The 13,535-nt window shown below is 43.3% G+C and overlaps 1 protein-coding gene across 1 annotated transcript in view; it reads left to right on the plus strand.

Annotated features, from left to right (window-relative positions):
- Window positions 1–13,535, plus strand: part of LOC138978475 (A disintegrin and metalloproteinase with thrombospondin motifs 14-like) — a 33,881-nt gene that overhangs the window by 9,463 nt on the left and 10,883 nt on the right. Inside the window, exons 5-13 of the mRNA XM_070351216.1 lie at window positions 2,291–2,549; window positions 2,998–3,262; window positions 3,611–3,801; window positions 4,329–4,412; window positions 6,834–6,937; window positions 7,273–7,398; window positions 9,406–9,531; window positions 12,078–12,148; window positions 12,532–12,614. Coding sequence (XP_070207317.1) covers window positions 2,291–2,549; window positions 2,998–3,262; window positions 3,611–3,801; window positions 4,329–4,412; window positions 6,834–6,937; window positions 7,273–7,398; window positions 9,406–9,531; window positions 12,078–12,148; window positions 12,532–12,614 — 1,309 coding nt within the window. The remainder of the gene's footprint in view (window positions 1–2,290; window positions 2,550–2,997; window positions 3,263–3,610; window positions 3,802–4,328; window positions 4,413–6,833; window positions 6,938–7,272; window positions 7,399–9,405; window positions 9,532–12,077; window positions 12,149–12,531; window positions 12,615–13,535) is intronic.

The following is a 13,535-nucleotide window of genomic DNA, read 5'->3' on the forward strand; positions in this document are numbered from 1 at the left end:
ATCTATATCTATAAATATATAGAGATAGGTGAGAGTGTATTTTTCGCGTGGCTATAAATTGATTCGACCTTTTCACTTTGACAGTAAGAACAACTTACGGGTGCAAGGGAAGCGTTCTGGACAGCGCAGTGACATTCTAAAAATAGTTACTCAGAAACGGGAATTTGGGGTGAACGGCGCGAGACAGAGACAGACAGCGTGGCGGTTCACCACAATCACCTTTGAAGCCGAAGTCCTGTCAAACGGGATTGAGAATTTTAGAGCTTATTTCTTGGCCCTATATTATCTGCTGTGGCTTCTCACATGCCAGAACATACAGACAGACAAAAGCCGCTAGACCACATCACAAACAGAACTCTACAATACACAGGTTTTTGCCCACACACACACACAAACACCCACACACACAGAGAAGCCGTATATGTATATGCATATCTGTATCTATAAATATATAGAGATAGGTGAGAGTGTATTTTTCGCGTGGCTATAAATTGATTCGACCTTTTCACTTTGACAGTAAGAACAACTTACGGGTGCAAGGGAAGCGTTCTGGACAGCGCAGTGGACAGCGCAGTGACATTCTAAAAATAGTAATAGTAACTTAGAACTGAACGGGAAAGCCACACGAAGGAAGGGAGATAAACGCCAAACACTGGAGAAGATAAGGAAGAGTTACTTATAATGGTGAAATGAACACAAAAACGAAAATGAGTTCAGCGCTGCGCGCTGAGAGCACGTGTTGAAATATCTCATCGATGATATTGTGTCCGGGGTGTAGCTGAATACGGTGTCCAAATTTGAAAAAGATCCACCGAGAACTTTGGCGTTGTGATGTGGTGTAGCGGCTATGGTGTGTCGGTATGGGGGCCCGGGTAGCTGAGGTGGAACCAAAATAGCTGAGGTGGAACCAAAATTGGTTCCGCGCTGCGCGCTGAGAGCACGTGTTGAAATATCGACCAGGTTGTGTCGTGTCCCGGGTCTACCTGAATATGCCCACCAAATTTGAAGCAGATCCATCGAGAACTTTGGCCGTGCATCGCGCACAGACAGATACACAGACACACAGACACACAGACACACAGACACTAGTCGTATATATATATAGATATTAATATATATATATATATATATTAATATCTATATATAGAGAGAGAGAGAGAGAGAGAGAGAGAGAGAGAGAGAGAGAGAGGCGGGGGGGGGGGGGGGGGGAGCGGTCGGAGATACGTGAATTCTTGCCATGGCCCGCCTCTCAGAGATTTGGCTGAAAATAAGCAGTGAAGATGAACACGACAGGGAGCAATCAGCATTGAGGAAGCCATCGCTTTATATCAGCTAGATATACCGTAGATGGTCGTTTAATATATTCAATTTTCAATACTGCTCCCAATTTATTTTGAAGTTGCACACATGGCTTGCTCTAATTTGTTTTTCAGATTACAAGATTGTTAAGAATATGCTTTTGTTTTCTTCTGGTTTACAGATACCCGAAGGTCACGTCTTTATTATAGTTATCAAGACGTCTTGTTGTCTTTGTCAAGAAAGAAAACGTTTGCAGACCGTAACTTTTGTGTTATGCCAACAAAACACGATGTAACTAGTTATCCGGCGTGTTAACAGACGAATTCCGAACATAACTCTGTCAGGTTTGTATATATGGGTCTCAAACAAGTGAATACCCTTGCTTTTTTCTTGGACAAAACATATTGTGGCAAATCACTATCGCGGGGTGCGTCGGAAACACTTTGACAGTAGCACGTGTAATTTTATTTGTGACCCTCCACCACGAAATGAGTCGCATGTCATCTCGCGCGGTTCTGCGCTAGGCTTAATATATTAAGTCTGGCGAGTGTCTGGTAACAGTGTGTGGGTCACCTTAGTCACAGGCTTATAACTCAAACAGTTTTCGCTCTTTTCTAAAAACGGGTTTCACCACTGAATAGAGCATAACAATCCGTCTCGTTATGAAAATGTAAAAATAGGAAAATCATGCAAAGGTGACATGCGACTCATTCCGTGGTGGAGGGTCACATTTGTCAGATGAAAAATAAGGGTATTCCCTCTTTCACAACCAATACAAACCCGACGGAGTCTATCAATTAACAGACCGAAACATGTTTTACATTGCATGCTTACTCACACATCTCTGTTCTTCGTGTGTCGCAAATTCAAAATACATTTACAATATTAGAAGTTTTTAAATCATCGTTTGACATTCCCTTAAAATTAAAATCGTGAATTCAAAGTCGACCCGCCAATTTTGCTTCAACAATTTTTTCCCCCCGCCACGCAGGCTGACGAAGCGTGACGTCATGAGTCACGTTACAAACCCATCGTCATCCAGTCGTCGCTTCTCATTGCGCATGGACACGGGCGACCAGGTCCACATGCACCTCAAGCGTCGCAATGTCGTCACTTCCGGTACGAAGGTGACGGAGCGACTGCCAGGTGGCGTTGTCATTAGTCACGTGATTCCTTTGGACTGTTTCTTCACGGGGCCGACAGAGGACGCCGTTGGCCACGCGGCTTTGTCGCTGTGTGACGGCGAAGTGGTGAGACATGCTTTCAGTGGCGAACTAGTGATGCGGTTTGAGATATAGCTTGTAGAATTCACTTTTGCCGACCTACCTACGCTGTGGTGAACTGAGCACCAAAACAGTTTATAAGACCCCCCCCCTACCAGCCCACTCCACCCCACACCCTGATAACGATGCATGGCCGCCTAATATGGAGAGGGTAACAAAATACCGACCATACACGTAAATGTACAATCGTGCCACCCCTCCTGGCTGCTCCTAATACTCCGTTTTCCTCTTTACATTGATATAAATACTTAGCATAGTTAGGGAGCATTTTCGAGTTTATTATTGCACTTGTGTCTAAATGACGGTACAGCGAATGTTCCTTGAGGTCATTACGTTAAATTTGCTAGAACACTTCTCCAAAATGGCGTCTTCAAGGCTATATCTTTTACGTTCACATTGTTTGCTGTTCCTTCAGATGGGAACCGTTCAGACGAACACGCATCAGTATGAAATGCATCTTCTGCCGCGAGAGGTCGCTGCAAAGAAACGACGCTCCGCAGATCTCGTGCGTGTCCTGGTCACGTGGACGGAGCTGGAGAAGTTGCGTGACTTCAAGCAGAACCACTCCGTTCATAAACGGGCATGGGATGCAGACGCGTTTGGGAAAGCCGATGCTTATCCAGTCCTTCCTGGAAACATTGAGGAGATCGGGCAGGATAATGACGTTAATTATCGAGGATGTAGGTTTAAATGCTTGTGTCGTTTACTCCTCACTCTTCCGAGTTCATTTCAATGTTTCTACCTTTTCTCCTTCAACAGCGCGGTCTTTTTGTTTTTGTATCTAGTTATTATCAATCTCTTTTAGCTTTAACAAAGTTATTAAGATTTACAAAGTGTCTTATGACCTCTTGTCTCCAACTCGACCCTTGAAAATCGAAAGAAAAATGAACCTTTGAACATAATAATCTTCTCATCTGCTTCTCCTCCTCGCTCGTGTTTTTCTTTTTTGTCTTTATTATGCTGTCGTAGTTCTTCTTCTTCTATTTTTAAGATTTTTATCTTTATCCGTGCTTTGTTTGGCTTTACAGCTAGAAGGCAGCGTAGTGCGAACAACACGATCTGGATGCCCCCGGTGAGGAACGCTTCCGAGGACAAGCATGTCATCATTGAGGAAGCGGTTTATCTAGACACATTCTACCAACAGGCGCTGGTGGACAAGTTTGGTTTTCCCAACGAGACGCATTGGTTTATCAAGCTGGCCTTATTGAAATGGAGCGGTGTGAGTATTGGAGAGAGGGTTAGAGCATGGGCGAGTGAAGGCGGGGGTGGTGGTGAGGTGGGGAAGGGAGAGAGAGAGAGAGAGAGAGGGAGAGAGAGGGAGAGAGAGGGAGAGAGAGAGAGGGAGGGAGAGAGAGAGAGGGAGAGAGAGAGGGGGGAGAGAGAGAGAGAGAGAGAGAGAGAGAGAGAGAGAGAGAGAGAAAGAGCGTTTGGAGGTGGATGTGTGTGCAAGTGTGTATGCGCGCGCGCGCGCGTGTGTGTGTGTGTGTGTGTGTGTTTGTGTGCGTGCGTGCGTGCGTACGTGCGTGCGTGCGTGCGTGCGTACGTGCGTGTGTGTGCGTGCGTACGTGCGTGCCCGCGTGCGTGTGTGTGTCCGAGTGTGTAGAAATTAACCGGCTAGTTACCGTATCATACAGGATGCACGTGCTATGACGCACACTTGACGTCTTGGCCTTCACGTATTGAGGAAATAATAATATGGACACGTACATGTATTACTTCTTCAACACGTCAGTTTTGTGTTGACAGATCGCCTCCGTGCTGTCAGACCCCAAGTTAGGATGGAACATCACGATCAGGGTGGTTGTGCTGGAGGTCTGGAAGGAAAATCCGGTAAGCTCACGTTCCACACCCACTAAACAACCAAGCAGTCATGAGACCAAGTGTTACTGTCTGGCATACCGGCACGGTTGGCCTAGTGGTAAGGCGTCCGCCCGGCCGTGATCGGGAGGTCGTGGGTTCGAACCCCGGCTGGGTCATACCTAAGACTTTAAAATTGGCAATCTAGTGGCTGCTCCGCCTGGCGTCTGGCATTATGTAGTTAGTGCTAGGACTGGTTGGTCCGGTTTCAGAATAATGTGACTGGGTGAGACATGAAGCCTGTGCTGCGACTTCTGTCTTGTGTGTGTCGCACGTTATATATGTCAAAGCAGCACCGCCTTGATATGGCCCTTTGTGGTCAACTGGGCGTTGAGGGGGTAAAAAAAAAAAAACATTAAAAAAAAAAAAAATGTCTGGCATCTACCGCGAGAGTCCGAGAAAAATGTCCCTCTTTCTTTTTGCTGCGTTGCCCGCAGAATCCCTCCGTACGGTGGTGCTCTCAGACTCCTCATACGTAGGCGTACGTACTGAGAAAGAAAAGAAACTTGCATCGGTCTCGAATATCAATACAAGCTGAAGAGACTTCTTCTTCTTCTTCTTCTTCTTCTGCGTTCGTGGACTGAAACTCCCACGTGCACTCGTGGTTTGCACGAGTGGAATTGTACGTGTATGATGACCGTTTTTACCCCGCCATTTAGGCAGCCATACGCCGCTTTCGGAGGAAGCATGCTGGGTATTTTCGTGTTTCAATAACCCACCGAACTCTGACATGGATTACAGGATCTTTTTCGTGCGCTCTTGGTCTTGTGCTTGCGTGTACACACGGTGGTGTTTTGGACACCGAGGAGAGTCTGCACACAAAGTTGACTCTGAGAAATAAATCTCTCGCCAAACGTGGGGACGAACTCACGCTGACAGCGGCCAACTGGATACAAATCCAGCGCGCTACCGACTGAGCTACATCCCCGCCCGCTGAAGAGACGATACACAAGTTTTACCAATAACCAATCAAACTTAAGACCTGACTGGAAAATCACCGATAGAATTACCGTGCTCGAGACCTTTGTTATGATTCTTTCTAAGTAACATTACGGAGGCAATCATATAAACGATGTTTGTGTTTACTATTGGTGCGTTTGTTCGTAAAAGCACAGTCTTGATTTATTCACTCTATCCGGTTAAAACCAAAAATGTGTTCTTGTGCTTGTCTGTGTACGGGAGCGTCAGGCTGGCTTGCAGAAAGAGCAATAAATAAGTTGGCAACGAGGATGAAATATGTTTGTTTAGGCAAAAAAAAAAAAAAAAGTCTGTTTACGGTAACCCGAACGACCCTATTTTTTTCGCGCGACCCTAGACTTTTTTTTGGCATTTGGGGAAAAAAAATTGGTTTTTTTTAGCAAAATAACGTACAAATATGATTTTTGGGGGAAAAAAAATATCCCGACCTACCGACCCTATTTTTTTGGTCTATGTTACCGTAAACAGACTATTTTGTTGATGTTGCCTTAATACAATTCTTCTTATTCTCTCAGACTGGTTCCGCATTGCATCATCTTGTCTATAATTAGAGCGCTTACTTCCCCGTGTCAATTAGACACACCACCCCACCCCCCTCCCCCCTCCCAACTAAAATCAACAGACCGGCTGCTTTTTGTGTAAAGAAACACATTTGCAGAATTAGTTTCCTAACAAAGACTAAGGTCAGTCTGAAAAAATAAATCAGTAGAAAAACCACCACAACAAAATCCCTACGGTGTACACTGAGAAAGTAGCCAGGTTGATGGAGTCTGGTGTATGTCCTTGTGGAAGGATGTTCTTATTCAATGTAAAAGCCTCGTGTTCTTTGGCAGGATCGTTTACATGTGAAGGCAGTCGTATTTAAATATTAAATCGTACACAAACGTTTTTGTTTACTCGAATATGCAGGACAGGCTCACCAAGACATCTATATCTATATACGGCTTGTGTGTGTGTGTGTGTGTGTGTGTGTGTGTGCGTGTGTGTGTGTGTGTGTGTGTGTGTGTGTGTAAGTGTGTGTGTCTGTGTGTGTGTGTGTGTGTGTGTGTGTGTGTGTAAGTGTGTGTGTCTGTCTGTCATTTCGCGATGCACGGCCAAAGTTCTCGATGGATCTGCTTCAAATTTAGTGGGCATATTCAGGTAGACCCCGGACACAATCTGGTCGATGAAAATTTTCAACACGTGCTCTCAGCGCGCAGCGCTGAACCGATTTTGGTTTTTATGGTTTTTCTCTACATCCATTCCCAGTAACTCTTCCTTATCTTCTTCAGTGTTTTGCGCGTTTATCTCCCTTCCTTCGTGTGGCGTCAATCGCGTACGCCGGGTAACCGGCACAGCCGGGTATTCGGCTCTACTTCTTCTAGTCTGTAATAATGAAATAATATTAACAGTTTTTGTTCACTGAAATATATACAGGACTGGTACAACAACGAAAGCACGGCAACACTCGGAGGCCGCATGGGACGCATCTGTAAAGGCACAAAGTCCTTGATGGTCGATCATGTCACAGTGCTGACCAAGTAAGTATATTACGTACACGCACTGAGAGTGCACTTTGACGCCGACAAATCGTTGCATTGCATGCCCAAGCAAAGTATGAGAACGGAACTAAGGACAGCGCTGTATCGTTGTATGTCATCAGTGAGGTTATGATTTAAGACATTATTTCGCCGGCATTTTGCAAGCGAGTAGCCACACGATCTTGAGACAGGTTCATTATCTGTTTCATAAGTGTCTGTCTGTCTGTCTATTTCAAAGAACTGTGGATCGACGTACTAGTGTAACATTTTGTTTTGTTAATAATAAACGTTCCTATTACCTAGCGCTTGAAGTAATACGTTTGTGTATTTCACAGAGCTATTCCACGGGGCAAGGTCGGAGTGTCCTTCGTCAGTGCAGTGTGTCGAAAATCGTTCCGCTGCTCTGCCGTCATGCCCACAGGCCTCAAGTTTAACACAGAGCTGCACGAACTGGGACACAGGTGTGTACAGCATGTTAACCACAGTACATGGACAATATACATAAGTTCATTGCCAAATAATCTTATGTTTTACAAAACAAAATGTCCTGGACGTGTCCACGACATTTGTAGAACTGGTTTAAATATAATTTTAAATAATGTCTCGACAAGGCCTCACAGCCAGCTATATCATCGTCAGTAAATTGATGGAACTCTCTTCCTTTCTCTGTCAGACACTGCACCTCTCTCAGCTCTTTCAAACAACAGTTGCAAACTTTCTTTTTCATATAATATATTACACCAACCCGGCCTAATGTCTTTTTCATTCCATTTCTGCGCGTACTCCTCTCCCACAAAGCTGGCATGATTGTTGAAAGTGTTCGCTGGGTATGTGTGTATATAGCATATATAAATATTGTGTGAACATTCATGTACATGTGGTGATTTTTGTCCGTATGGTTAATTGTCTTATGTAGGTTGTACATTTAATTGTTCTATTCTGTATAATTATGTTCTTTTGTAAAGGGCCTAGAGCCATAGGTTAGGCACTTAAAAATGTCCAGTTATTATTATTATTAGGCCCAAAATAAAAATAGTCTGTTTACGGTATCCCGACCGACCCTATTTTTTCGCGCGACCCTAGACTTTTTTTTGGCATTTGGGGAAAAAAAATCTTTGTTTTTTTGGCAAAATAACTTAAAAATATGTTTTTTGGGGGAAAAAAAGAAAAAAATCCCGTAAACAGACTATTTTGTGTGTGTGGCCTTATTATTATTATTATTATTATTATTATTATTATTATTATTATTATTATTATTATTAAATTACTTTCCAACACATATTTTACACATGCAAACGACGGGCGTCTGCTTAATTTCTCCTGGTCACCAGGTAGTGCATGAGGCTTCATGGAGGGGAGTTTTTGCTTTGAAATGTAAGCCTAGGTCCCACTGTGACGAATTTTGACGGCGAACTACAACAATTTGGGATTCGTGGAGAAAATCGCCGAGGTCGTTGTGGTTCGTATTACCTCGTTTCTTGTTCGGCAAAAAAATCGTTGTGCATCGCAGAGATCGGCAGAGATCGTGGAGTCGCAACGACTGTTTCCAAATGTTCAAAACAGTCGTAGCGCCACAACGAGTTGATGACATTCGTTGTATGTCGTTGTTTATTCGTTGTAATTACACCCCCGGTATAGGGGTGTGTATCGGATTCGATCGATGTGTTTGTTTGTTTGTTTGTTTGTTTGTGTGTTTGTGTTCGCATATAGATCTCAAGAATGAACGGACCGATCGTCACCAAACTTGGTGAACAGGTTCTATACATTCCTGAGACGGTCCTTACAAAAATTGGGACCAGTCAAACACACGGTTAGGGAGTTATTGGTGGATTAAGATTCTACAAGGACTTATAGAGGGACATATTAATGGTCAAAGGGAAATAACCACACTTGTTAGCAGTGCCTGCTCAGTTGGTGGCAGTGAGAATGCTAAGGACGGGGGTGTTTTTCCTACCTCGGAGGAATTTCTTGTTCCTTCTTGTTCTTTGTGCGTCGTACTGCGTCGTTCTTGCTATCGCCGCTCTCAGTTGTGGTTCGTATACAATGCTCCATGATCTCAGTCTTGGACAGTTGGTCCCACTGTAACGAATTTTGACGGCGAACTACAACGATTTGGGATTCTTAAAGAAAATCGTCGTTGTCGTTGTGGGTCGTATTATTTCGTTCTTGTTCGGCCGATTTTTCGCAATCATTCATGGCAAACATCGTTGTGGCAAACTCGTGGTAGCTCGTTGTGGTTCGCCAAAATATTCGTGGTAGTGGGACCTAGGCTGTAGTCGCTTTTATGCAGACATAATAATTGATATGCCTTCTAAAAAAATACTATATTTGAAAAAAAAAGAATAATGGTCGGCCCACTAAAAACCGATTGATAAAAACATAGAAGCCTCTCAACGAAAGTTACGAAACACCAAGTACCCAGGTATCTCAAATGATCTACACACTCATGATGCTGGTTGCACGTGCAGTTTGGGTCTGGGGCACGAGAAGGACACCGCGTGCCAAGCGGACCACAGCGACCACCCTGGCTTCATGGGCGGCAGGTTCAACTACGCTCGGGCCTGCTACAAGGCAACGTTCGACAGAATGTTTCCGTGAGTTTCTTTGGGTTTTCGTTCATCTGTTATGCTTCCACGAAGGCGATCCTAATTGAACCCAAAGTCGACTTCACGAAGTCTTCTTGACTCACCTGAGTAATCGATGAGTCTTAGTATTCATCAGTGTCCGTCTATTTAGACGGCTGGCAGTTCGTGGACAAAAACTTAACGTTGAGATTATCTCGGATGTTTGTAACGCTAGAGTTTTGAAACTTTGCATACTTCTGGGGTTCGGTGATGTCCCGGCATGATCCAAGTTTGGTTGGCCCTCGGCATATTTTGGTTTTAGGTCACAGCGGGGTCATGTTCGATTCATAAAGTTTAACTTCGTTGAAGCTATCTCGGTGTTTTTGAAGCTAGAACCTTTGAAACCTTGCACACTGCTAGGGTTTGATGATGTCCCAACTTGACCCCCATTTTTGTTGACCCTCGTCAAAGTTTGGGGACACATCGGGGTCGTATTCGATTCATAAAAAAACTTAACGTTGACATTAGCTCAGGTGTTCAGTTTTGGAAGCTAGTGCTTTGAAACGTTGCACACTTCAAGGGTTTGTTAATCTGCCGACTTGACCCCAGTTTGGTTGACCCTCGTCAAATATTGTCTATGTGGAAGGGTGCTTGTCCCACGTAAACTCCCAGACATTTCTGTGGTAGTTTTTATGTTCGTTTATACGGGAAGCAATGGTATCTTGAACCTTTATCCGGTTTCTGGGATAATTACTTTAAGCACCCATTCCCCCCTCCCCCCTATCCCCAAATCTCCCCCCCCCAACTATCCCCCTCCCAACCCTCATCGAAACGGTCACGTGGAGCGTTCCTTCCAGCCTTTTGAGCTTGAGCTGCTTTGATTTGTGTTCATGTTGATGTTTTGACCATGTTCATGTTGTGTGAATGTTGATGATTCTATCATATTCATGTTTTGTTCATTTTCATGTTTTGTTCATGTTAATGTTTCGACCAAGTTCATGTCGCGTTAATGTTGATGATTCTATCATATTCATGTTTTGTTCATTTTTTATGTTTTGTTCATGTTAATGTTTCGACCAAGTTCATGTCGTGTTGATAATGTTGATGATTCTATCATATTCATGTTTTGTTCATTTATTATGTTTTGTTCATGTTAATGTTTCGACCAAGTTCATGTCGCGTTAATGTTGATGATTCTATCATATTCATGCTTTGTTCATTTTTATGTTTTGTTCATGTTAATGTTTCGACCAAGTTCATGTCGTGTTAATGTTGATCATTCTATCATAATAGTTTATTCATGTTTTGTTCATTAATATATATTGTTCATATTTTTGATTTTCGCAAAAAGAAAGACACTGTCCATCCTGTAGCCATCAAAGGTGATGCGATTGAGATAGTCAGCGAGTACAAGTATTTAGGTGTAGTTCTAGATAACAAGCTAAGCTGGTTTAATCATGTTGATGCTGTTTTTAAGAAGACGCAGTCAAGATTGTTTTTCCTGCGCAAGCTGAGATCATTTCATGTGTGTAACAAGATGCTGTACATGTTTTATCAGAGTATGGTGTGCAGTGTGATGGTGTTTGCATCAGTGTGTTGGGGAGGGAATGCCACTGCAAGGGACACTGGCAGGCTGAACAGGCTGATAAAGAAAGCGAGTTCTACTGTAGGCCAGAGCCTTGACACCCTTGAAGTCCTTGTTGAAAGAAGGCTTGCCAGTAAGTCCAGAGCTATTCTGCTCGACCTAGGGCATCCCCTCCACGACGCACTGATGGATCTCCGCATCACACGGAACGCTCGGTTTCTCATGCCTAGGTGTCGAACGGAGCGTTTTCGGCGTTCTTTTCTTCCTGCAGCTGTGAGATATTTTAACAGCAACCGAGCCATTGTCCTGGCCACAGACTATCAGTGATGCCTTTTAAATGTACCTCTTAATGATAGATTTAATTTGGTTTGATGACTGTTTGACCTTTGATCATAACTAGTGCTGTGATATTAATGAGCTTTAGCACTGTTGTGATGGTGTTGACACTATACTTTGCCCAATTGAGTCTACCTGATGGCTAATCTACTGTGATACCTGTGATAACTGATGATGATTACTGGGATTGGTTTTATGTGTTTGGTTGGTCTCTTCTTTTGGTAGTGCAATAGCGTTAATTATGGATTGTTGTTATCATCATTTACATAAAAACTTATCTGTTAATCCAAACAATGATATACTTACTGTGATGTTCTTAACTACACTTTAACATGGAATGTATGTATGTATGTATGTATGTATGTATGTATGTATTTATGTATGTATGTAGGTATGTATGTAGGTATGTATGCATGTGTGTTGGTGTGTCGGTGTGTCATGTGTGCAAGTAAAAAAGGTATTGTAGTTGTACATATATTACTTTAGATATTTTTTTTGTTATCATGGGTTTTATGAATTTTCTTCTCTTATTCTTTTATAATTATTAATTAATGACCTATATGTGCTGATGACCAATTTAATTTCCTTTGTTGGATCAATAAAATGTTATGAGTTATGAGTTATGAGTTATGAGTTATTGTTTTTGTATACGCAGAAATAAGAAATGCCTGTTCATGGAACACTACAATTCCTCGTTTGATCAACACACAGAGCTCTTAACTCCAGGTAAAATGTGAAATTGTTGGCTTACAGTACTTTAAACGATGACGACGACGATGATAGTAATGAGGAAGATGAAGATGATGATGATGATGATGATGATGATGATGATGATGATTGATGATGATGATGATGATGATGATGATTGATGATGATGATGATGATGATGAGGATGATGATGATGATGACGATGATGATTGTTGATGCTGCTGCTGCTGCTCAGTGCTGCTGTGGGTGCGTGGATTGTGTTTTCGAGAGTGCCTGTTTGCCTTTCTGTCTGTGTATGTTTATTGGTTAATTTCTTTCTGTTTTTGAGCGCTGTTGACATGAGTAAGAAAACCACTTCCACGCTTACTTTGCCTTTATCATAATTGTAAGTCTCTTTACAGGGGAACAGTTGGGATTTGACGGCCAGTGTCAGTTCAGATATGGAGCGGAATATGTTTACCTGCATTTCTCGTCCGGGGAATCGGTAAGTTAACGGCACAGTCCTTCTCGAGAAAACAGTTCGACTTACCATGTCAGGTCTGATCAGGCTTTTACAAGAGATAAGGGTCAGGAAAGACACTTGGACAGTTACCAAAAATCAATAATCTGGCTGCTTCGTGGGTTGTTTAGGAACAAGAACGCTAGGAATGTTTAGTATGCATTGATTGATGGCATGACACAATTCTCATGTTGTTTTGGTTTATTTTGTTGTTGGAGATAGAGGATGGAGAATTAAAGTGGGAGATAATCGGGTTGGTTTCGAGCACATACAGACAGACAGACAGACATACCTAAGGCAGGCAGACAGACAGACACACAACTACACACACGCACAACTACACTGACACACACACACACACACACACACACACACACACACACACACACACACAAATAAACACACATACACACATACACACACACACGCACGCACACACACACACACACACACACACACACACACACACACACACACACACACACACACACACACACACACACACACACTTAAGAAGAATTAATGTTGGTGCATGTCGCTCACCTATGTAACTTCAGCAGGACCGACGACGCGTCGCAGATTATACCAGCCCGCTACACGTTGCGTGAAAGGAAAACAGGCCAAGTTCTTGTCAAACTCCCCAACGCAGCATAAATAATATGCAGTGCGTCGTCTGTGCCGCTGACTCTGCGCAGGTATATTCTGCCCATTACAGACGCAGAGTCTCACGCGCGTGCACGCACACGCGTCAGCATGCACGTGAGCACGACACACGCATGCACAAGTTAGTTGCTGTTTTCACTGCCAACGCAGTAGAGTTATATTTGATTTATAAACCTGCTTGACCATAGATCGCCATGACAATGCATCAAGACACCTAGCAGTTCTTCGTGGCAGCCAGGCCTT

The sequence above is a fragment of the Littorina saxatilis genome, linkage group LG10 (assembly GCF_037325665.1).
Source record: "Littorina saxatilis isolate snail1 linkage group LG10, US_GU_Lsax_2.0, whole genome shotgun sequence".
Lineage (NCBI taxonomy): Eukaryota > Metazoa > Mollusca > Gastropoda > Littorinimorpha > Littorinidae > Littorina > Littorina saxatilis.